The sequence below is a fragment of the Tinamus guttatus genome, unplaced genomic scaffold (genome assembly GCF_059628265.1).
Source record: "Tinamus guttatus ecotype Peru unplaced genomic scaffold, ASM5962826v1 Tinamus_guttatus_pri_ptg000397l, whole genome shotgun sequence".
NCBI classification, from domain to species: Eukaryota; Metazoa; Chordata; class Aves; order Tinamiformes; family Tinamidae; genus Tinamus; species Tinamus guttatus.
This window is the reverse complement of record NW_028288931.1, coordinates 3,091,112-3,116,768: the sequence shown is the minus strand read 5'-3', so window position 1 is coordinate 3,116,768 and position 25,657 is coordinate 3,091,112. Positions and strand designations below refer to the sequence as shown.

Genomic DNA, 25,657 nt, shown 5'->3' with positions numbered 1-25,657 from the left:
CTCCGTGGGCACACGAGCTGAGCACACGCTCCATCCCAGGAGGACGAGGGTGTGCACGGACACAAGCGCACTTGCGCGTGCACCCCCTCGCTGGCATTCTTGCAGGCTCACCCTCCTGTTTCCTGGAAAAAAAAATGCTGGATCACAGCGTGAGCACTATCCCTGCACGATGGGACACCGTCTGCCTATCAGGCATATAAAGATATCAGCAATCTCAGACTTCAGCAGGCTGAAAGCCGCGCGCACGCGGCAGGGGAGCCGCTTCACCCACTGGTGGTGCCTGCCGTGGCTCAGGAGAAGGTGCCGCACTGAACGCCTGCAAACCACCCTGCCTTGGGTTTTTAATAAAGGAAGGAAGCTGTGGGGAGATTTATTAAACTCACTGCACTTCAGTGGCACATCCCCGCTGGAGAGTGTGCAAACAGCCAGGAAACGGGGCAGCATTCCTCCTGGAGCAGAAGCTGCTCCAGCATCGGCAGCGACTCTCTTGAGACTAAATAAATGTATATTAGCACACACTGAGTAATCAAAGTTGGCAGGTGCATTTGCTATCAGCTCTATTCTCTGGCATTTTATTTGCTTGTCCAGCTACCTACAGCGTTCTCTGCTCTTGACTAAGGAGGAGAGAGACAGCCAGAGCCTTTCATTCAGCAGCTGCTCGACATCCTAAGGAAAGGCCGTGCTCTGCCTCTGCAGGCTGCGTTGATGAAAACTCTGTGCTCAGAAAGAACTTGTATTCTGCTTTTCATGTAGTAGAACAGCCGTTCTGAGGCCTCTGCTTCATTCCCTTCGTTTGAAAAGCCAAGCAAACCATAACCTTTCTGTGAGCTCCAGCAAAACTTGCAGTGCTTCTGCACATCTACCATTTGAGTTCATTTTTTCAGCCGTGCCTCAAAAGGCCATACTCGCTCTCAGTCACTGCCAAGCTGCCTGGCCAGCAGCGCTTTCAGAAGATCCCAACTTCCTTGTTCAAACTTGTAGCATCACTAGGAACATCTCTCAGGAGGGGCAAAACATGTGCCCATCACCACGCGCTGAGGCCTCCTTGTCCTGCTCTGGGAAAAGCTCTGGAAGTCTCCGCACAGGGATCTCACGGGAGTCCTGGCCTCCCCAGGGGCTGCTACTCGGGAGCAGGGACCGACCCTGGAGGAGGAGGCCCATTCCGAGCAGTGAAGGTCAATCTCTTGGGCTGCAGGTGAGCAAACACAAGTGAGAAGCAAGGAAACTCATTATCTGGACTAACCAAAAGACTCACAATGACCGTCAAGGATTGTGTATTGTGAATGATAATTTACAAAAGGAGGTAAAAAAATATGACACTTTGAAACCAAAGTATCCTTTCTCCTTAGCAAGAAGATTGGTCTGTCTCTGTCCCCATCCCAAGAGGGGTTATGTGAGGCCAAGCTGCACCGCAGCGGGCAGCTCCCCGGCCGTGCGTCACTTTAGCACCAGCCTCTCCCGGTTCCTCGCGCACGTAGGTGCCGTGCAGTCATTACGGGCGATGATCAGCCTTGACGAGGTCTGCGAGTCCTGCTCTCTGGCATTAACAGCACAACTCCAAAGTAGTTCATTATGCTTCTCCCAGGCTGGGGATGTCACTGTGAAATGTATTTTCTATTTGATATGCTTTTCCCCTTGAATCTCCATGGTGAAAGTACGGCTTTAAAAGCAAAGATTAGGAACTAAGTTGATTTTCATGTCAGCATCAAGAGCCTCATTTCAGTGAATAATTGCTAAGCCATAGTTTAAGTTCCCTATCCAAGCTTTGGGCTGCAGGATAGTTTGTTATTTCACATAGGCAGTGTATCTCATTGCTGCAGCCCATTTGCAAGGGAATTACTGTATTATGCTTCAGCATTTGCCCTCACCCACAGATTCCTCCCTTCAAATCTATCAGATGTTGAAGATCGTATTAATATGAATCAGCTTCAAGGTATCTTGTTTCTAAATACAGAACGTCAACATGTCACCTGCACCGTTTGCCTGACATGTAATCAGTTTCATAACGAGCCTGAGCACACGCAGATAAGGTAATTTGCAGAACTGTGCCATAAACTGCGTTTATTTTGATTTACAGTATCTCCCCTGTTCTCTGCCCACTGGTATTTCTTCTAAAATTCTCAACCCACAGCGTCTGCCAAATAACAGCTATTTTTTTAAATTAAGAGACTGTCATAAAAATGTTTGCTTGCACCCCCTCCAGGGTGGAAGATCACTCACAGATCACTAGCCTGAAGTTCCAGGTTTGGTGGCACTCAGTCTTAAAGCAGCGAGGTCCGTAATGTCCATCACTTTCTGAGAGGGCAGGATAGGAATATGGTGTCACCTCATCACTGATCTAGAAGCACTGCATGGTTTAACAGAGCAGATTGCATAACGCTGTTCAACACAAAAAGATTTTATTGGCCCCCATTTGTAGTGCTCCTGTTACTTACCAGTGCCAATGAAACCTCCACAACTCCTCAGTCCATGTGTGCACACACACATACACATTTTCCACCACTGAACACATAAAAGCAGATGGTTTACTGCTAAGAGAAGTGGAGACGCAGACACCAACATCAGTAACAAATGACAGGTTGGGCTGGCTATCGAGAGGAGAAGCAGGGAACCCCTTTGGGATGTCGGATAAAACTGAAAATAGAGGAAAAGGATCTACCTTTTCATAGTACTTGATTTCGTACTCAGTGCTGTTGGTGGTCAGGAAGCCGGGCTCCTGCCATGACAAGGAAACGCTCTTCTGTTCAACTCTGTCCGTGCGGATGCCAGTGACGGGACTTGGCGCTGGAAAAGCAGAGAGAGGAAAGCAGCAGATGAGCAGGCAGCCCTGGGTTCACCCTGCCTGCACCGGTGACACCCCGGAGCAAACACCGAGGTGTCCCTGGGACATCGTCACGTTTCGCTTGCCGGATTCCCCCTCCCATGCGCGAAACCCGCTGGCTTCGGCCTGGAAATAGTCACAGCCATGGGGACACCTGGGGAGGTGGCTCCAGCGGCCTGTGCCGGCTGCTGACTACTTCTGCAAAGCGTGAAATTCCATCTCTGGATGAGACACCAAGCCTTCTCCAGCCTCCCCCAGCCGCCGGCTCACCCACACACCATCCTGTTTGCCCTCCCAGACACCTGGGAGGATGGGAGAGCTGAGCGGCCTACGCGCGGCTGCGTGCACAGGCTGGGGCCCAGGGAAGCTGCCTGTTTATTTTATTTCTAACTAGCACATGCTCCGCGCTGAATCCTCCTCCCTGGCGCTTGTGCTCCTATTTAGTTCATCTCGCTATGCAAGATGCCCTGCCAACTATTCTCATTTTGACCAGGTTTGGCTCGAAACAAGCTGACTTCTCTGGTATGAAGGCAGGCAGCTGCTGTCCTCAGCCGTCCTCAGGCTCTGGCTGAAGGTGAAGCCTTTGCTGTTTGTCACAGCTCCACTTTGCTCTGCTGCACCAACTCCTGCTTTCCTAGAGTCACCCAGCTCTCCCACGCCTTCTCTTTCTCCGACCACCTTTCCACGCCTTTCAGCATCTCAGCTGCACTGATGCACGTGGACATTTAAACTAGCGCCCGTGACACGTGGGTGCTCAAGTGTGACCTCCCCCACACAGCCTGTCCATGTCTGGATGTCCATATTCCTGGCATGAGGAACGATGCTCCCCACATCACCCTGTTAAGCGAGGGAGGCAAGAACATGTCGGGAGAGCCAATAACTCCCGACTCCTCACACCAGCTGCCTCCAGGAACCCCCATCTCTGGTGGCTGCCCAAGAGCAGCTCCCGTGACAGGAGCTGGAGCTCGAATTCCAGCTCCAAAGCTCTTGCTGTCTCCTTCTCCCTGCCCTGCTTTGCTCCTGTCCCACTGCACGCCCTGTCAGCGACGCTGCTCTGCAACCCAGAGTTACAACTTGGGATGCTCTCGCTGTGACACCAATTTGCTAAGTGGCTCTTTCAAGTGATTTCACCTTTAGTGCTCAGTCTCCTTGCCTAAAAAAAAAAAAAAAAAAAAAGAGAGAGAGAGTGGAAATACTGTGTGGTTTGGAGGAGCACTGCAGGCTCATTCAGCTGGCCGAATCCTGCCTGGCCTCCGGGGAAGGAGGATTTGGCAGGTGAGGGCAAAATCATCTCCACATCCATCCGTTCCCTGGCCCGAGGCTGCAGCAGCTCCTCAGTAGCTGGTGGGCAGCAGGGACAGGAGGAATCAGCCACTTCACCCTTGTCCTGCTTCTCCATCAAATCAGGACATTTGCTTGACCCTGGCGATCCCACAGAGACTCCTGCGGAAAGGAAGAGTTCCTGGAAAGTACACATAAGTACCTGTGAAATTTTGTATTTATTACTTAGCCCATTCATCTCTGCTGAAGAACAAAGTTACCCTGATGTTTTATTCATGATGATTTGCTCCTTGACTCCCAGTCCTTTCAGCTTCTACTGAAAGGGCAGAAGAGGACCCGAAAAGCAGCTCGAGACACATGAAGAGCAAAAGGAAGGCAGGGAGCACAGCGCGTGCCTGTGCATTTGTATGAACTCGCTTCCCCTACACATTGCTTCCTCTTTATTTCAATCTCGCTAAATACTATTTGGCATTTTAAAAAAAAAATATTCTCCAAGTAAATACGCTGGCCCCAGAGTTGACCTTTAAGAGGATATGCAATTGTCTGCATGTGGAGAGGGTGGAACAAGTTCACTCCAGCAGCACCAAGTGAGATAAAAAGGTTATTACTGTTCCAAACAGCCCAAGCAGAACGGGACTAATTCCCCAGGCGGCTGCATCATAAAGCTGCAGCGCAAATGAATGCAGAGGCCTGGATCATTCTCAAAGACCAAAATTAAAAGGCAGAGCTGCAGGGATTTGCACGGGCATTCATCAGGTAAACCTTTTCACCATGCCAGCGCCTCCCGTAGCGCTCATGGCAACTTACCAAACATTTTGTACTTTCCAAACCTGTCCGGGCTTTGGCCAACACTCCTCCACGGCAGCTTTTTGGGTTATTTGGGAGTGCTCTGCTCTGTCCAAAAATGTTCCAAATTCCGGATGCTGATGCCTCGCCCTATGTTTCACTATAAATTCATGATGTCAGGTCCAAGACAAGGTGCTACAAGGTGAGCTTTGTCATTCCTCTAGCACAGCAATTCTGCAAAGCGTTTTCTGCTGTCACTGTCTTCACACAGGTCTGTGCCACAGAGAGCACATGAAACTGCTGGTGTCAGCAGCAACCTTGTGTCAAGAAGGCTCCCGAGTCCTTAAACGTGCCCTAACAGCAGGGAGCCCTGTGCCTGCTTGTGGTAGTTCACAGACCAGTAATTAGCCTGAACAACTTTGCACCTGTTCTGCACAGTTTTTCACCAAATTTTGCAAATCACACTTTATTTCCACTGCCTCAGAGCCACACTTGGCACAGCACAAGCCATAATATGGCATTTGCTGATGGAGAGGAGCAGGGAGAAGGACGTTCATGGACGAGAAACATTTCATCAAGATGGGAAAATGAGGAATATTCTCATCCCTTAGGACACGGTGAGGATGAACACGTGCGCCTTCATCTCGGGAAGGGAAACGCCAAGGCTAATCCCCGCTGCAAGCCTCAGGGTCTCAGTGAGTGCACATAACTGTGTCTTACCAAATGTCAAGAGACACAGCCCGTTAAGCAGCACGCTGGCTTCAGCTTAAATTTTGCTCCTGTAATGTAGAGTTAAGTGCTCTTTGCTGTTTTATGCAACTCCCATCAATAAAATATCACAGCGATGCCCTGTTGTACCTCGGAGTCTAACAACATTCCTTGGTCCAAATCTTTCTCCTTTCTAAGGAAACCGAGACAATCCAAAAGGACTTTGATCAGCACTGAGCAGGACATATTAATAACAGGTATTGTTAAGGACAGACTGATAAAAGCTGGCAAGGGGTCCCCACTGTTAACAAAGTTGTCAGGAAAAATTACACTCACTGAGTAACACACGGTGCAGCAGAACTCACACTAGGTGCCAAAAAGGAAGGCACCAGCCCCAAACATATTTAAAGGGGATTAAAGAAGATCACACAGACCATAAAGCAGTTCACACTGTGAAAAAAACCGTCTCCCATCAATATTTCAAACTCCCCTAACAGTGGCTCTATTCTGAAAAAGCAAATATTAAATTATTCACCGTTCTGCCTGATTTTATAAACTCCGTTCCGTCTTGCTCTTAATTAAGCAGCTCTCTGAGTCAGGCGGGAGCTGCCCCGTGCCAGAGGGGGACGAGCAAGTCCTGGTCCAGCCACGGTGCCCTGTGCTCGTCCCAGGACAACTGCATCTGCTTGTTAACAAGCCCCGATCTCAGGGGTCAGGGGCTGGTGGGGAGAGAGCTGTGTAATTACAGAGCAACCCCTCGTTTTTAAGCTAATCCAGGAGGGAGCCTCTCTCGTTAATACATTCCAGATGCCTCTCCTGCCACCGTTGGCATCTCCACGCGAACCACAAAAAGGGAGAGCATATGGCGAGCGCGGAGCGGGTGCCAGGGAAGCGAGGAAGCTCCAAGGGAGCGTGTGCTCGGCTGGCACAAGGCTCACAAATGCCAGCGCGCCGCTGCCGGCGACGGCAGAGAGCGGGGGGAATGTCAAGGAGCCCGGAAAAGCAGCGCCTTGCACAGAGCAGCCTCCATCCCTCAGCGGGGCATCGAGCGGCGAGGACATCTCCCTGCTCCTCCAAAAACAGGGCACATTCCCACCTCCATCCTGACCAGCCCAGGAGCATCATCCGTTCCTGCGCGGCTGCTCCAGGTCCCGCTCCTGCTGGCCCGAGCTCTGGGACACGGCTGGACCGGGGTCCCCAGCGCCCCTTGGACACACGACGTCCCATTGCAGAGCCCTGGCGCGGCGCAAGCCACATCTGCACAGCCTCAAATACAAGAGGGTGTCTCCATAGAGGCTGCATCACTAATTTGTGACAGATTTAAAAGCTCTTTAAGATAGGAGCCGATCCCTGCCAGGAATATAAATGGCATTGTCCCACGGCGTGCAGTTACACAGCTAATGCGGCTCTGCTCCTGCAGGTAAACGGCTCTGTTCTCTCCTCAAACTCTTTTATTTAGCCCCATGCTGGGGCTAGATTAGAAAAAAACACAGTATTAATTTTGCCTCCTGCAGGCTAAATAGCATCTTTCCTTTTCCCCTACAAGTACAACGAACAACTGCTAATTCCCTCTTGTGAACACTGAAAGGGAAGGGCAGTCTGAAAGCTGTGCTCAGAGCTATTTAGAGGAGCTGGGATCTGACAGTTAAATAAGGTCCTGGTTCTTTAATTTGTTCTCCAATTCTGCATATCTGGAGCCAGAGCTTTCCTGCTGCTGTAAACCCCGTTCCCAAGACCACAATATTGCAGCTGTGAGGGAAGTTACACCACTTCAGTCACCCCGGTGTCACCTTCCTATTATCCCTAGCCCCATCCAGAGCTCCAGTGACAGGAGCAAGGGAATCGCTTCGGCTCCCAGGACCGGGACACGGCTGGAAGGCAGCCCGCTCCAAAGAGCCTTTCTAACCCTTGACCATCCAGCTCGTGCCAAGCAGGACAAGACCATAAATAGCTCAGGGATCCTTTTGGGACAGCCACGTGCTGCTGCACGGGTGACAAACGCCGCTTATTTCCAAAGAACGTTTTCCATCTGCAGATCAGGGGCTGGGGAGCGAGGACTGCAGCACCCCCAGGGATCCCTTGGGGACAGACAGGAGCCTCTTGCCTCCTGGGTGTCACAGGCACGGCGGATTTGAGACACCGCATGCTGAAGAGGGGACGTCTCTTCCCTTTCTGCTGATAGACACAAGCTCATTATCACGGTCATTTTTCACATATCAGATCAAAGCGAGCACGAGGAGGTCACCTTACAGCCCACAGAAGGAGCAGAAGAACAAAAGCTGCAGCCTGGACGTCCCCCCCGGCTCCCTCCACCTTGACAAGGGACAATTCCAGGTTTAAAAAACGCCAGTGTCTCAAGAAACTCCCCAGACTGTGCAGGAATTCAGCTGCTCAGCTAATTGCACAGCCCCATCTGCATCCGGAAGCTTCTCAGCTTGACAAGAGACAGTGATTTTGAGCAGATTACAAGATTAATTATGCCATATTCTTTATGTGTATTTCAGCTCCTTTAGGAGTAGGCAGTATTGAGTAAGGGGCTGGGATTCCCAGGAGGAATCCAGAAGGGAGCAATCTGACTTTATTCACCTGCCTGACTTGGGATAAGGAATAACCTGAGCTCAGGGAAGAGAAGATCTTCCCAGAGCTGAATCTACCATGAGCAGCAAAGATCCTAATTGGGAGTGACACCTCCGCTGAAGAGCAGTCTGTGGCACAGCATCCACAGAACAGATTCATAAAAATTATTACATGAGGAAAGAGCAAGCAGCAACACACACACAAAAACATTTGATCAAGTGGTGGGAAAATTATTTATAACAAGATCAAAATTTAATCTCTTCAGATGAAACTGTTGGCCAGTTCCTGCCAAGAGGTACGTGAGGATCATCTGTCTCCATTAAGTGTGGCTTGGCAAAGGGTTTTCATGCAAATTAATAACAGAACCGCAGAGGAATAGACAAGGACACAACAAGGCACAGCTGATTTTCCTTAGGCATCGCTAACAACGGAGCGGAGGACGACCCCCTCCAGCCAGCCTGTGCACGTGGAGCCAGTGCTGGCTTCCCCCCACGGTAAGAAAATAGAAACACGGAGCCTAAAATAGAAATGGGCACTTACAGCATGAAATTGTGCCACGGAAGAGCACAGCAAAGAGCTGAAATCAAAGTTTCCATTTCCACATGATAACCAATATCTGAATCATTCTATTTTTAGGGGTTTTTCTATGAATAGGCTGAAAATGCTGTTTCTTTGAAGAGAATTTTGTGATGGGTACATTCAACCCATCGGCTGCTCGCTGAGGTTGTATTTCCCAGCTCGAGTCAGCCCGACGCGGTGAGAGGCACCGGGGTCACCCACCGCGGAGCGGGCGCTGCAGAGGAACCCCAGCCATGGCCTTCCAAACACACCAAGCTCCTCTTCTCTCCACACTATCTACGAAAACCACATTGAGAATGTTGCAGATAGAAGGGAAGAGATGGAAACCCCGTTATAAACAACCCTCGTCACCGAGCACCCAGGGATCTAACAGTGGTGCAAAAGGAGACACATTAGGACACTTCCAAGACACCGGTAGAGACCAACGACCGTGGTCACACACATGCTCTAGAAACCACATCCTTCAAGCAACAAAGGCACAGACTCTCAGCTGAACAGACTAACACACCAAAATGTGACACACGAGCACAAAACAAAGTGGGAATCTGTTTTCTTGCTAAAACGGGAGTGAGCTCTGATTTCAACAGTCACTTGTATTAAACAGCAGCTGTCTAGAAAGCTGTGCTCATCTCCGCAGCCTGCTGTCCACATCCAGGCTGCCCACAGAGGGTATTTTTAAGACTCAAGGGAAAAACAGAAGCTGAAGCTTCTTGCTGCGTTCTGGGGAGCGGGGCTGGAATCTCATTTGCGCTGCCCCAGGCCGCTCGTTGCAGCAGTGGCTGCAGGTACCGCGGGGCCACTCCACCTCCTGCCACCCCTTGCCACCATCCCGAGCCCACACGGTCAGCACGGGCCCCGAGAGGGCAGGAGAGGCAGAGGAAGAGGAGAGCCAGCGAAGGCCCTACCTGCGAGGCCCGTGGAGACGTTCACTTCGGCGTACGGCTGCTTCCAGAGCGGGCTGGCGGCCGAGACGCCGTTGAGGGCGGCCACGCGGATGGTGTAGTTCACGTGCGGCACCAGGTTCACCAGGGTGACGGTGCGGCCCACCAGCCCCGTCTGCTGCGGCACGAAGCCCACGCTGCTGCCGCACTGCTCGCAGCGGCCCTGCCGCGGCCCCGCGCAGCGGCTGCACCACAGGCTGTAGGTGACGTCGCTGCGGCCGCCCGAGTCCGCCGGCGCGCTCCACTCCAGCACCAGCGTGGACTGCTTGAGGCTGTAGACCAGGTTCCTCGGAGCGGACGGCGGACCTGGAAGCAGAGGGTGGCATCACTGCACGGGTGCTGGGGACGCGGGGCTGCAGCTGGAGCAGCAGAACAGACACAGGTGATGGAGTGAGAGACCGTGCGCAGCGCAGCAAGGGCGCACGAGGAGACGCGACCACGCTCCGCGACACGCAGTGTGGCCCGGGAGCACAGAACGGAGCATCCGCACTGAAGGAGGGTTTTCATAGAATCATAGAATGCTGAAGGTTGGAAGGGACCTCTCGAGGTCATCTAGTCCAACCCCCTGCACACGCAGGGTCACCTAGAGCACGTGGCACAGGGCTGCGTCCAAGTGGGTTTGAAGATCTCCAGAGAAGGAGACTCCACAACCTCTCTGGGCAGCCTGTTCCAGTGCTCTGGCACCCTCACTGTTAAAAAATTTTTCCTTAAGTTCATGTGGAACTTGTTTTGTACACAAAAACAAGCAACCCGCAGCGAGGTTTGAGAAGTATCCAGCCTGTGCTGGTGGCTGCTCCACACAGCCCTCACTCCTGCCTGCCATGCGCTCAGCTCCGGCTGGGATCTGGCTCCCAAACCGCGTGAGCCGCCGGCTCGGCTCGGCCGCGGCGCTCTCGGGTGGATCAGGAGGGGCTCCCGTTGTCACGCAGGCAGTTCCGTGGGATCTATCACTACAGTAGCTAGGGTCCAATCCAATTAACTAGAGGCCATTTAATTAAAATCTGTGAACTCCTCCACCGACTAAAGGACCGTGCCCTGGTTTTCCTGGGGAGCGCCCGCACGCCTCGCGGCTCGTTGATCTCATCACGTCTCGGCCCTGCAGTCTCCGGCTGGGAGCTCTGCAAGCGCCGCGTCGCCAGCCTCTCCTCACCGTGGTGGGACCCTTGTGCAGGTGGGACCTCCCAGGGACACGCACGCACAGAAGCTGCTCCCATGGGCTAGCACGTCTGGGGAGCGGTAGCCCATGTACCTGTGCCTGGGCTCTGATAGCCTCCCAGGCACCCCCCTCTGCTCTGCAGGACATGCAGGACAGCAGCAGTGTCTGCAGCCCCATTTTCTTCCCCAAAAGCGGGTATTTCAGCAAGACGTACGTGTGCAGGAGGCAGATGGTGGGTCTGATGGGGACCTGGAGTAGTTCTTCTGGCACAAACAGAATGTGGAGGCTTCTTCATGCGTGAAGCTGTGCTCAGGGCAAGGAGAGCAGCCTGGGAGACGGAGGGAAAGCTTGTAAAATCCAGGAAGGCAAGCTGAAAAGAGAGAGAGGGAGTTACAGAAAGAACATCACAAGCAAACCACAGACGACTTCACCTCCCTGTTTCCTGGGATATTCTTTGCCTGCCACTGGCTGGCAGGTATCACCCAAGCTACCTCCTCCGAGCATCTCTGTGATCCTGAGATGGCCCTCTGGTTTGACCCCCAAAAGGGACATTCTGAAGGTTTTGATGTTGCAGCTTTGCCCCAGGCTGCAGGCCCTACAACCTGCCAGGGCGCTGGAGAGAGCGGTTAGACCTCAGCTCCCACCTGCAGCAACACAAGAGGTGGCTGGAGGCAGTGGAAGGACATGGAGGAGGAAGTGGCTGCAGTGGATGCAAGAAATGGAAAACGTGGTTCCGTGTTTAGAGTCAGGCTGGCAGAATAGAAATAACATGGAAGCAACAAGACTCAGTAGCAACCCAAAAAGGAGAGGAATTTTGGAAGTGGAGAGGTCGGAGACCTCATCAATCACCAGAGGTTCCTGTACAGCCCCCAGCCACAAGGCTGCGTCACCGGTGGCTGTAGCTTTACATTGCAGATGACAGAGCAGAGGCACTGAGATAGTGAACTGAAGTCACCAAACAACAGGAGTACAAATTTGCTCTTATAGGACACACGCTGGCTTCCTTTATCCTTTGAAAAGTGCCTTTGATATTCAAACAAACAAGTAATTCACACGCTGGTCAAGGGTTTGCTTGATCTCTACCAGGAGCAGCACAGAGCCTCACAGCAGTCCCACCAGCAGGACACCCAGGCGCTAGTTCTGCAGAAAAGCCACATCAATTTACAAAAGCAAAAAAAAAAAAAAGCTTTAAAACTCCAAAAAGCAGTTTGCAATAGCTTCAGCTTGACCTTAAAAGACTTGAAAAGGAAGCAGCCTGCAAATCAACGCGTGTCTCTCACTGCTAGATGCTCCCTGAGAGCCGCACGCGCCTCCCGTCCTGCCTCCGCCGCGTCCCGAACCCGGCGGGGCCAGGAGAAGCGCTGCCTTCATCCCAGAGGGATTTCCAGCCCTACGGAAGCACTCGTGTTTTGCTTGGCTTCATCTCCTTGATGTTGTGCTGCTTCCAGCTCCCCCTTCATCAGCTCCCTGATTATTTAAGCTTAATCACTTCTAAATTTCCTAGATGAAGAGATCCGCTAAGGCAGCCCCCTCCCGTATCAGTTTTAAGGAGTTGGCTGCCGAGCCTGTTCCTTTTGCAGATTATTCCGGTGCATTCCAGGTCATGAATTTTTAGCGTGACGTAAAACTGGCAGCTCCAGCTGTGATCTCAGGACAAAGCACCAGACGCAGTCTCGCCGCTGGGGAGGACTCTTGCATGGGATGCTGAAAATGCCAAACATGCAGAGACGTTATTTTACCCACCACAACACCTCCAGAGATTCACGGTGCCCTGTGAGTACGAATTTTGGATGAATAATTGAGCGTTTTGTTTGCATTCTAGTTCTGCAGCTAGACGGGACGCCACGTCGCGGGGCTCGCGCTGCCGGGAGATCCTGGAGGACGGATCCCCCTTAGGAAACGCAGCACCGGGCCGGTCCCCCGGTCCCCCGGGACGGCCCGAGGTCCCCAGGCCTCGGTGCTGCAGCCTCCCGCCCGCCGCAGCTTCTGCTGGAGCCTCTCCATCCGCACGGAGGAACCGGCCTCGTGACGGCGTCGCAATCTGAACGCTGGCGCCAGCTCCCTGCTTAGACCCTCTGTGAGGCAGAACAGAAAAATCAATCCTGTTTACAAACCGCACAGGGCCAGAGCAATAAAACCAGAAAATATCCGTCCGCCAGACCCTGGACTCAACGGCCAGCCTGAGGGCTCCGTAAGTTTGACACCTCGATGTAGGAAATGGAGCGTTTCCAACTAGAAGCATCTTTCAGGCTGCTCCCTCCTGTTTGCTAATAACTAGAAGTTTACAGAATGTCTGTCAGGACACGACGTTGATAACGGTATGAAACCCTCTATTTGTGTTTACCGGGAGCCCAGGCCCCGCGATGCCCACGCGAGGGGCTCGGGCCGGAGCTCGGCCCGTTCCTTCCTGCGCCTCCGTGCGGGAACAGCTGATGGATCATGTGCGGAGCTCGTAGTTTTTCTTCTCACATAAACTCCCACTCTCTTCCATCTCATCCTACAAGTGTTTTTCTTGGTCTGCAGCTGGTTTAGGGATCCCTATTATTCTCCAGTGCCAATTTTTCTAGAGGGAATGACAGCTCTGAAGATCAGTCCATCAATTTATAGAAGGAAATTCTCTTTTTTTTGACACTATTCTCCATTCTATTCCTCATCCTCTGGTACTACTACAACTTACTAGCGTAATGAAATCCGACGATACGTGATCCCAGAGCCAAAGGCACGTTGGATCACATTAATTGCCTCTCTAGCTGGGTCGTACGTGTTCACACAAGCGACTGCAACAAGTGAAACCAGCAGCACCACAAGCAGCACCGATGTGGGCTGCAGCATGGCAGATAACCCGGCACAACGGCCTCGGGGGCACTTTTTCCTCTTACATTCACATTTGCTGCAGCGCTCTGGGCAAGGGAGGATAATTCCACCAAGAAGAGAACAGCTTCATGGCCAACCTTCTCCATGGGGAGAGTAGGAGCAGCTAAGGAAGCTGAGCTGGAACATGCGTGGTAGGTGAGTGGGACTGTCATGGGATATCTTTAATTTTCCCTCCCCACCGACATCTCCATCTCACAGCACCACGACGCCCACCAGCTGGATTCTTCCACCAGCAGCTCCTCGGCAAAACACTTCTGGCCTCCGAGTCCCAGCTCCAAGGGATGGGCAAAAGCTGCTCCTTTGTAAGGATATTTTCTAAGCTGCAGTTTGCTGAGCACACAAGTTTTGCCTAAAAAAATGGCAAGTGAGATGCCTGGCTGAAATCCTCATTTATTGGCAAGAAAGCGCCAGAATTTGAGCAGCTTCATCTTGTTAATCGATGAACAGCGATTAAAAGTGACTTCCTCTGAGTTACACGGGACACCCTGACTGCAGGATACAGGCTCTGAGCATCAGAGGGACCAAAGCGGGCGCTGCCGGCGTCTGCCCCAGCAGGACAAGCCTTGGCCCTGCCACCCTCCTTGCACAGACCTCCCTGCACCTGTAAATCCTGTCGATAGGTCAGGCCTGCTCTGCTGAAGCAATAAAACCTTCCACCCTTCCCCAAGCCCCTGTGAGAACCCGGATTCCTCGGCATATTGTAGCGGGATCGGCTGCAAAATGTTTTGTAAATTAGGCAGCGGGTTTTTAATCAGACAAATGTGAGCAGAAGCAAGGCAATGCTCACTGACACTGCCCCAGACAAATCAATAGAGTCCGGTGAAACCAAAAATCCATTCCCAGCAGCTTATGAGTCTTCTAATTAAAAAGCGTTCATCATTTCACAGAGGAAGGGGCTGAGACCTGAGTAAATACTGAAGCTTAGCATAAAAAATGAAGAGAATGAGCCGAGATGGAAGATTAAATACTAGGTGGAAATTGCTTCACATCATGGGTTTAGGAATAAAGCCACTTAACCCAGACAACTTTGTATTAATGTGAATACAAAAATCAGACAAAATGCAGCAAAAATACTCATTCCCGTGGAGGGAAGTCACTCTCTGGACTCTGACCCTTTCTGTGCTGCCCCTTGGCCAGGAGCAGAGCTGCTCCTCGCTATCCCTGGCCCTGCCTGTGCAGCTCCAGGTCCAGGTGACACTGAACAACCAGCACCTGGACCCTCCTGGGGACATTATCCGTCTCTGGAGAGCGGTTTTCTCTGCACGGATAAGCACAACACTTAACCAGGGGGCCCTGGGAGCCCACGGCTGCGCGGGGGGAAAAGAGATGGCCAAGGGGAAACACTGCTGAACTCCATAAAATCACTAAGGGCATGGAGAAGAAGGAGCCGTGACGTACCGTTTCACAAAACACAAGGATGAGGGTGTAGCTAATGCAGTTATCAAGAGGCTGGCTTGAAGCAACAACAACAAAATCACTTTTTCGTTTAGCATATAATTAAATTAAGCCCCCGTTACAGACTTCAGAGCCTCTCCGGCCTCAGACGTGGCCCATCACTGCAGCAGGCATCACTCCCCAGTGCTCCACAGCTGTTTGCTCTTCTGAACATCAACATCAGTGCTAGCAGCATGGAAGAAGAGCTGTCAAAAAGTGCATGCAGACGAGGACAAGCTGCCCAAAAAGTGACAGGGCACCTTGTAAAAAACATATTGATAGAATAAAGTTTCAAGGTATCTATCCTGAGCTGGTGAAGAGCCTTGTCAACAAATGTCCTTGGGTAATAGAGGCTCTCCTGTCTTCCCCTTACATGCTGGGTTTGCAATCTCGCCTTGTCTTATTGCAAAAACTGTAATCAATATTTTGCAGGCAGTGAATGATACTGCCACAGAGCCCCACTGTGAGGAAGAGAAAGAAATCTTGTCCAATGTGTGTGCCTGTACAAGAGGGACAAAGTCGTGTAACAGAGATCAATACGAGCGCTGGATCTCCAGCTCCCCTTATCTCCGTACCTTAACTGCCAAAATGGATATTTCAGGCTGTGCCACTGTGGAGAGAATTCAAAAGTAGTTCTCCTTTCAATAAGTTTTTTTTTTCTTTTAATAACTGGTTTTCAATAATACTTTTCAACAGTCTATAGTCCAAGATGTTCCCAGTCTTTCCGAAACCTTCAGGATAACTCTACTCTCATTTTTGCCCTTGTGAAATAATTTGAAGAGCACTGAAATGAAAACCTATGTCCAGGGGCTAGATCTTTGTGCATCTCCAACAATGACCTCCTAAGAGTGGAAATTAAACTGAATGATTTAGCCTAGAAGAAAATTAAATACCCAGGCATATTTAGTAAGATAGTCTTCAAATATCTAGAGGAACACATTGCTCAGATTCAGGGCAAGAGCACTCCGGGAAGGAAACCCATTTCTATTTATGCAGGAATTTTCCTCAAGGACAGACGGAAGCAGATGCATCCACTGAGCCAAATGCAATTTGCTATTTGCTGTTGTCTTCTTCAGTTCACTAATGCATTTCCCACATCATCCCTATGGAGAGGACAGAGTGACTTGTATCTCCGGGACCCTCTGCTCCCGCTCCGTGCGTTATTCCATGCAAAGTTCCCTTGGCCACGGGCAAGACGTTTATCCCTTCTCCTGTGCTTCAGCAGAATAACCACTATGGCCATCTAGAAGCCAGGTATTTGTAACCTGAAGCCTGACAGGAATTGAGCAAACGAGTTGTGATGCTTGTAATTTTCGGAGTAGTTTGTTCTAAAATTAAGTGTCAGAGGGTAATTTGTGTCTGGGTCTGCCACAATTTCCGTAGCCATAATTATTTCAGACACACTGTAATACAGAAATATAATATGCAATCCAGAATTATAAATATCCCCAAGCTTGATCATTACATCCCCAAGCTTGATCATTACTCTCAAAAAGGGAGAAACATATTTTATATCGGCATTTTGTATGCGCGGTTGACAGAGAGATGGAGCGACCCTAAGACATTATGGGTTCCATGGAGGCTGCTAAGGGGAGGGGAGAGGGGACATTCAAGATCCCTTCAATACGTGGCCTGTGCACCTAAAAAAGCCACAACACGGATCAGAGAGGAGGCTGAAGCAGAAGTTTCCTTGACAGTAATTCCTTCGGCAGCAGGGAAAGATTCACCGAGGGGAATGGAAAAAGGAAAATCCCTCCTTATCCCTTCCCTGGAAGCACGGTCCGCATTTCCCACCCTGTCACCTCTGTGTCCCAGCCCCGGGCACCAGCTCCGTCCCCGGGAGGCCACACAGAGTGGCACAGGCTGCTGGCAGCCGCGTGCAGCTCCAAGGCAAAACCTCGTGTTCTGGGCAACTCGCAGGGATCCAAGAGACACAATAAATTTATTATGTGCAATACTCCAGCATCAGTCAGAGAACAAAAACTCCAGCGTATCCAGCTTTGTAAGCTGGTGTAAGAGATGAAACAAGTCAAAAGCTCTAAGCACCACATACATGGGTCTCTCTTTTTGTATTTAAATGGAAGAGCAGAACTGAAAATCAGGAGGTATCTTTGCACTAAAAGACAAAACATTTTTAGTCTAAATTAATTTTCAAATGACATCGTCATGTTCCATCTGCAGACACCAGGGCAGCAGGATGCCCAAAGAAGAGACATAAATGCTGCCTCCTGGCACACCAAACGAGGGGGCAAATCCCCTCCTTCCTGGAGGTCCCAATGGACGAGAGGAGCAGCAGGTCGGGCAGCAGCACCGTCTCCTTCCCGCATTCATCTTGGGATGCTCAGCAGCAAAAAGGCAAGCAGAAAACGGGAGGCACAAGGGGCACAAATGAAAAGACTGCATTTGTAAGAGACAAACTGCCCCTATTTTAGCACCTCCTATTGGAAATTAAAAATCAAGGACTTGGATCTAAATCTTTCACAGAAGAAGTTCATTTTTAGTTTGCTCAAAACGCTGACCAAGTTTACATCTAACAAAAGCCTGACAGCAATGAAGAAACTGCTCTTATTTCAAAGCATTTAAAGCTGTGTTTTTCTCAGCAAAACTATTGCTCACAATAGGTGGGATGATCTTTTGGAAGGCTTTGCTTATCCATTTGTTCACCTACTACTCAAGAAGCCAAACACAGGAAAGATAATATTGACTTTCCTGAGGTATCTGTAGCAAGGCACAATCTACCAAGAGAGAAATGTTCTCCCTGTTCATTGAGGCTAGGACAAGAAGCTAAGCTTAAATTACTGCAAAGGAGATTTATACCAGGCATTAGGAGAACCTTCCAAACAAGAAGGAAAGAAAGTGCTGGAGGAGACTGCACGAGAAGGCAGTAAAATCTCCAAGAAGGGGATAAACAAGAGCCCATCAGGAGTGATTTTTTGCACGGGGGTAGAGGCAGCATCGCCAGGCCCTGCCGCGCTCTGGTCCCTGAAAACGGGTTGATGAAGCTGCAGCACCAAGGGCCACGTCAGGACCCAGGCTGTGCTGTCACGGACCTTGGCTCACCATTAACAGCAGCAATTACAAGCTGTCACAAAGCGTAATGACTCCACGCACGCCGCCGGATCCACGCCACAGTCACAGCCATTAATAACACTCCCTGTCCTAACCGGCGCGGCGCCGGCAATCCCGTTTCCTCCATTTTTCAGCAGGCTACTGATGAATCCAATAATAGATCCAGGCAGCTCTTTATCGCCCGCTGCACAGCTCTGTGCATCCCATCTGCTATCACCACCCCTAGCAAGGAGGGGTTTTATGACCAGCCACCCGGGACCTCGTGGCTGGAGCAGCCTGAGACGTGCCCTGCTTGGGGACGCAGCCCAGGGCTGGCCCAGCAGCTCCCCGAGCAGGGTAAACGCTGGAAGGAACCGCAGCTCTTCTGCTGGAACGCTTGTTCAGAGCATTTCGGGGACCCTCAGAGGGGACCCCTCTGCCCACATCTCCCTGCAGAGATTCAGCACCCCCTGCAGTCAGATGGGCTTGGAAAGCTCAGACAGACACAGAACCTTCAGCCCAAAGGGCCAAGTGCCCCGATTCAAATATCGTCGACCTCCTTCCCCGTTCTGTTAATGCTAGGATGGAAATGGGCCCCACATCGGAGTGCATTTGTGCACGTCATTAATAAGGGCTGATGCTCTTTGCCGTGGCAGCGCTCTTGTGTTCAGCTTGGCCCTTGTGGCAGGGTCCTTTTTCCCCCGCTGTTGTCACCCACAACATTTGTTGGAGCATTTTATTCCCACAGACCGCGATGGGACTCGGCAATCCCGCTTCCTATTCCATGGGCTAGAGGGAAGAATCCTAGAGGAGGAGGGAGGATGCTCAGGACGGAGGCAGCACAGGGGCCAGCGCCGGCTCTCCCTGCTCCGCTCGCCCTCAGCGGGAAGGAGCCACATGGACCCCAGAGCCAGCACCAAGACAGGGCAGCACCACCCGCTGCACCATCAACCTGCTCCACCAACACCAAACCCGCCTGGAGGTCTAAAACTCCCGACAAAGCACTTGGAAATGTATTTCCTTCCTAAAACAGGTTTCAGCAACGCCCCTGCGCAGGGGCTTTGCTCTATCCCCGGGTCTGGGATGGCTCCCGCCGCCTCTGCCAGAGCTGCAGGGAAATAAATCGAAGGGGAAACTCAGCTACGGCACAAATTTACACTTCTGTCAAACAAAAGCGGCTGACAGCTATTTTTGGAAATGGTCTCCATCATATTAATTCAACGTCTGGTTGAAGTTGTCTCATTTGCAACAGATCTGCCTGGTAAATATTAACCTTGGGTTCCGTTGAAATTCTCCTTGCAGATATTGCAAGGGATTGGATGGAGAAGCTGAAGCAAAAAGACAACTTCACAGCAAACGTCAGGCAGATCCTTCACATTAGGGTTTCATTTACACAGAAGCCGTTGCAATACACTGCAGAGTGAACGGCATGAAGGGGCCACAGCTCCTGTCTCAAAAAAATAAGGGTAAAAGGACATCAATGCTGAGAAACCGACTGAAAATGAAATAGGGACAGACAGATGCTCATCCACAGCGCAACGGGCCCTCCACTTCCCACTCTGCATCTGTTGAAATAGGTTTTAAAAATCACAGTAAGCACAAGCCAGCATCTGGCTATAGATATACATGAGATGACAAAAGCAGGATAAACATATTTGCAGTGACAGAACCTCTCCTCTTGTCTGAGGGATGTTAAACAGATGCTAAAGCTGCTCAGTTCCACCCCGGAGATGGCTGCGTTTCAGCTGCTGAAGTGATTCATCAGAAACGTGCAGACCCACAACCACCTGTCAGGTCCTCACGATGGCTTTGGAGAAATAACACCGTATAGGAGGATGGACAGGAGAAAGGCTTGGCTTTATTGGAGCCACAATTAGCAAAGCTGTAAATCCTATTAGCCTTTCTTACACGTCTCCTAATTTCAGTGTAAGGACACGAATGTTCTCACAGTAGCAGGATGAGCTCAATGCTTAAATCACTACTGCAAGGAAGCGATTTTGTGATTTAATTCCAACCTGGATTCACAAGCCTAGGGAGAAATAATGCTTTTATCTGTGCTCTGGAGGCCCTGCAGAAGCTGCGGGTTCCTCAGGACGGTGCCAATGGGCACCTGCACCAAGGGCCTCCACGGGCAGCGCGGGGACCTCACCCCACAGCTCCCTGAGGCCACCCCTGCCCCAGGCCACCGTGGGCTGCTCCTCACCGGCCCCACAGCATCGTCCCCGTGCCGAGGGGCAGGCAGCCCCACACGCGGCTTGGCCCCGCGGAGCCGCCTCGGCACGCGGCGACGCCATGGCGGACACCGGCCCGGCCCGCGGGCGAGAAGGCCGCGAGGAGACGCTCAGAGCGGGCAGGAGCTCTGGGGCAGAGCTGAGGCGCCCCGCGAGCCGCTCGCTCCCGGCCTCGGTGCCTCTCACCGAAAGCCGCCCTTGAACACGAGCCGCAGCGCCAAGAGGAGCCCCCGGCTGCCAGCAGGAAGGGTCACCCACAGAGGGCAGGGAGCCATTGAGGCCCTGCACGTGAGGCAGCACCGCAGTGACATGTGGAGACGAACACGGCTCCGCGGCAACCCAGCCTCCACGATCTTGGCCACCTTGGGACCCGTGAAGGCTGGGGGAGGCCGGCTCTGTGGCAACCCGGCCTCCACGGTCTTGGCCACCTTGGGACCCGTGAAGGCTGGGGGAGGCCGGCTCTGTGGCAACCTGGCCTCCACCATCTTGGCCACCTTGGGACCCGTGAAGGCTGGGGGAGGCCGGCTCTGTGGCAACCTGGCCTCCACGGTCTTGGCCACCTTGGGACCCGTGAAGGCTGGGGGAGGCCGGCTCTGTGGCAACCTGGCCTCCACCATCTTGGCCATGTTGGGACCCATGGAAGGCCAGGGGGAGGCCGGCTCCACAGCAGCCCTTCACCCACACAGGTGCCCTCCACCAGACCACAGCACCCACGCCGGGGGCTCTGTGCCAGCCTCAAACAGCCACCCACTCTATTTGCCTCTAAATCCACCGCTTTTGTCCTTGTCGGAAGCTTCCTGCACCCGTGCACATTCTCACCAGAAACCTTGTAAAGTTATTCACTTACTGCTATGTGATGTGAACCTTTAATTTTTTTTTCAACTCTTAAAAACTATTTGCTGATATTTGACCAGACATCAGACACAGCTCCACAGAGAGCAACTAATGACCTGCTTTCTGTTAAGAGGGAGGAAAAAAAAATCTTAATTATGTCCATTAAATTACTTCAAATATTTCTCCTTAGAGATTATGAATTATTTAAACTCAACACAGAGAAACCTGAAACATTAGCAAAAGCCTTCTGGGACTCACTATGTAAATCCCCACTCCAAACAGATGGGGAAAGCATGGCGAGCTGCCACACAAGCACTGAAGCAATGAACAACACCAAGATTCCAATTCGATACTTTTAATAAGGTCTTTTTCAGAGGGCACTAAGTGAATAACCACTACACACTGCTGCTACAGGTTTTCCAGATTTCTGGAGGAAGGTGGTGCAGGTAGCACAATTTAAGCAAGCAAAGCTTAAGTAGCTCCTTAAAGCCAGATCTGCTTCCCCAGCAAAGCTCGCTGCCGTGGTGTGCAAATGCATCTGAAAGCAACGGAGCTGTTTGGGCTCATTCAGCTGAATTCCTCTCAGCAGGTTTGCTAACGAGCCAACGCCGCGGCACCCCGCGTGTCCCAGCGCGTGTCCCTGTGCTTCCAGGACAGGGCACCGAGGCCGCCCAAAGCCACGGCAGTCTCAGCGGCCTCCATCTCCACATCGCAAACACCCAGCAAACACAGAACAGACTGGTTTTACACATTCCCCTAGGTCCTCTTTAGCCAGGATTTAAGGATGCTTCCCCTCCTACACCAACAAAATATTTACAGCAGTAGAGTTAAAGCGACTGCAGCCAGACTAGCCTATTCGCAAAAGCCCAAGATACTGCGTTGCTCAGAGGTAGCAAAAAGGGTTTTCAGGCATGACTTATTCCACAAAGGAAAAAAAGGAAAGAAAATAAATATTACCCTCAAACACACTGTAGCTGGTGACCTGAAGTCTCCTCATCCTAGAGCATCTTTCCTACTGGGGCAGGAACACAGACACTTCCCCTGCACACACCGCTAAGACAGTAATGCAACACCTGCCACTGTATTTCCCCATGTCTAAATAATTAACTAATTATATCTTTCCAAGAAAAAAAAAAAAAAAAAAGTCACTTGGTGCTCACCAAGTAGGAAAGAGCGGCCGTTCCTTGGGTGCAGAGACACCGAGCCCAGGAGGTTCCTCCCGCGCTGCGCAGGGAGCAGGCTGCTGCTCTGACATCCAACTGCGTGCAGTGGTGGTGAAGACCCCACCAAACTGGAAGGAGAGCGCCCAAAACCCGAGCGGGAGAGGGTGCCCGGGGAGCTGGCATCAACCCAGCGGGTACTGCCCTCTTCAAGGGCTTTTACAAGCAGTGGCTGTAAGGAAGACGCCGGCCCCGGCTCCCACCCACTCTGCTGTCACACTTGGCTCCTGCCTTTGCTTGACAGCAAGACTGAAACGGTCACAGAATTCATTTGAGTGACACCAGGTAAGGCAAAGGTTATATCCCTTTTTACAGCTGTCATTAAGGGTAACCTTGCAAGATGTAGACTCACTGAATTATTAAGTTGTGTTTAACGCTTGACAACGGGGATATTAATGTTCCAGAGTAACTTTATAGTTATGCTTAAAGCTGTGAGAAATGCCTGATGACAGCAGAGCTTTGGCACGTCTCCTAGTCAACACTGCGCTACCGCTAATGCAACCCATTTACCCAATTGCCACCCTTCAAATTAAGCTTTGGCTGTTAGCTGAGAAAATTGCAACCAACAGATCCATACAGCTGACGAAAGGCAATTCCACTTGTCCAAACCAGCAGCAGGGAGGCAGAAGCATCTAGCAGCAGCATAAACTAGAACAGATAATGAAGATAACGATTGCCACAGCAGATTAACGGCTGTTTTTACCTTCGCATGCCCCGTCCTTCTCCTCGAAGCCAGGACTGCACGTGCATTTCCCTATGGGGACCAGCCACTCTCCCTCCGCGCTGCAGTGCATCCGAGGAGGATTATCCAGGTCCACTTCGGAGTGGTTGACACAAGTGCCCTTAACTTCCACCAAAGTCACAAAGGCCGTTTCTGCCACGGTGTCCGGAAAGACCGCCAGGTTCCGCACCGTGGCGAGGCACATCTTGTAATAGACCCGCACGGAAACCAGGGCCACGCAGGCGCCCACATCCTGGAAGCCCAGGTGGAAGCCTTTCTTGCTCAGGTGTCCAATCTCCCTCAGCTCCGTGTTCAGCTTCATCTTGCGCTCGCCCAGGTCCCCCTGCGTGAAGCTCTCGTCAGCAGCGATGGTGTCTATTTTTGTGTGCTTACTTTCAAGGACGCTGGGGCCCAGGTCAGAGTCAGACTCGATGTAGTAGAGATTGAAAGTCTCCTTGCAGGTGCCCATCACGCCAGGGATGCTATTGCAGTCCCTCAGGGTGAATTTCAGCTCAATGAAGATGCGCTGGCCGTCCCGCCTGGCGATCCAGCCCGTCTGCAGCCAGTTGTTCTGGTTTGACTCCATGACATTGCAGACTTGGTACGTACGTATGGGCTTGTAATTCTCATCGACGCCACTGATTTCTTCCCACTGTGAAAGGAACACAAAGGACTGTAACATGTCAAGAGCTGCCATTACCAAGAACCAACCTTCTGAGCAGGAACCCATAGTGCTGAGAGAGCTATAAATACCACCACTAAAAGCCTCTCCACCCACAGGCCATTACATCATAGACACTAGAAGTCCTTAATCCACCCAAACCGCAAATCGTAATAACACAGCTGTGCTGCAGCATCATCTAGCAGCTGAGCTCTCTGCAGAGGTAAATTCGGCAAGAGACAACAAGAAGGAACTGATATATCCAACCTTCTAAAACAGGGTCTAACACTAAACCAGAGACATCACCTGCTGAAGAGCCAGTCTGCCATACCCACACGTGCCATGGATCTTCTTTCCTCTTCCAAGCTCCTGACAATCCCATCCTAATCACAAGGCTCTTCAGAGACCCCAAGAAATCCCCAAAGAGATGAAACTGGTTTACAAACTGCAACGCAAAGCCTTAACTTGCTGCCATTTATCAGCCTGTTGTGAGTAAAAGTCATTCTGAGCAGGTGTTCCATGTTTGTCGCATTGCTAGGATCAATACCTCCCCTCCGCGCGGCTCCCCGGGGCGCCTGGCTCTGACGAACACGCGTGCCCGTGCCGGGCTGCCAGGCCACATCCAAACCAAGGAGCCGCTCCGCAGCTCCCCGGCCTCCTCTGCCATTCCCGGGAAAGCTGCAACTTTTGAACGCTGCAGAATGGAGACAGGTAGATGCTCTTTGGAGTCACGACTCTCCCGACACCGCAGCGCCGGAGGCTCCGGGGTCCCAGGGACCGGGCAGGGACGTTCCTGTGTGCAGCCCTGGGCACCGCAGGGTCCCGGGGACGGCGGCGGCAGGGCCCGGGGCTGCAGCGCGGGGGAGGCCGCCGCTCCCGCCTCGGCTCTTACCCCGTTCGAGGGATGCGAGGTCCAGCCCAGCTCCGCCTGCGACTCCTTCGAATCCAGCAAGACGACTGCGGGGAGCAACACACGGGACAGCGGGTGAGCGCGGCCGGCCGCGCCGCGGGGCGCCCCCGAGCCGCGGGGAGCGGGGCAGAGCCCGCGCTCCAGCCGCCACCCGCCGCCGGCTCCCGCCTTGCCGGAGGGAAGCGGCGCCCGGAGCCCCGCGCCCGCCCGCCGCGCGCCGGGGCGTTTCCCGAGGGCGCAGCGAGCTCTGCGCCCGTCCCGAGATGGAGCCCCCCAGACACGGAACCGGCCCCGCGGTGCCACCGGAGCTGCGGACACCCCGCCCACCCTCCCGGCCCCGCGCTCCCCGGGCTCACCCTGCTCGGCGGCGGCGCGGGGCCGCAGCGCGCCCAGGAGCAGCAGCGCCAGGGGGAACCCGCCGCCGCCGCCGCCGCGCGCTGTCGCCATGGCGCCGCCGCCGACTCCGCGCGCCCCGCGCCGCCGCCGCGCTCATCCCGCCGCGCGCCGCCCCCCGCGCGCCGCGGCCAACCAGCGCCCGGGGCGCGGCCCCGAGCGGCCACTCAGCGGCGGCGGCGGGCGGCGGAGGGGCGGGGCCGCGCGCCGCGACGGCCAATCGGCAGCGGGCCTGGCGGGGCGGGGCGGCGGCTCCGGAGCCGCTCTGCTCGGGGGCGTGGCCAAGGAGGGGGCCAGCCAGTCAGAGCGCGGGGGCGGGGCGCGCCGGCTGGGGGACCCCTCGGGGGGGCGGGACGTTCACTCTGGAGCCTACTGACGGCAGCTGCGCCACCATCTGCACAGGGAGTGCTGTGCCAGGGCCAGAGCGCTGCGGTGGGCCTGGGCCAGAGCACTCCATACCAGGGCTGGAGTGCTCTGCTGGG

At 52.7% G+C, this 25,657-nt stretch overlaps 1 protein-coding gene across 1 annotated transcript in view; it reads right to left on the bottom strand.

The window, feature by feature from the left end:
- The window catches only part of EPHA10 (EPH receptor A10), a 36,347-nt gene extending 11,118 nt beyond the window's left edge, over window positions 1-25,229 (bottom strand). Inside the window, exons 1-6 of the mRNA XM_088531164.1 lie at window positions 25,139-25,229; window positions 24,765-24,829; window positions 23,194-23,863; window positions 11,064-11,219; window positions 9,658-9,999; window positions 2,660-2,784 (exon numbers count right to left, since the gene is read on the bottom strand). Coding sequence (XP_088387290.1) covers window positions 2,660-2,784; window positions 9,658-9,999; window positions 11,064-11,219; window positions 23,194-23,863; window positions 24,765-24,829; window positions 25,139-25,229 — 1,449 coding nt within the window. The remainder of the gene's footprint in view (window positions 1-2,659; window positions 2,785-9,657; window positions 10,000-11,063; window positions 11,220-23,193; window positions 23,864-24,764; window positions 24,830-25,138) is intronic.
- Between the last annotated feature and the right edge of the window lie 428 nt (window positions 25,230-25,657).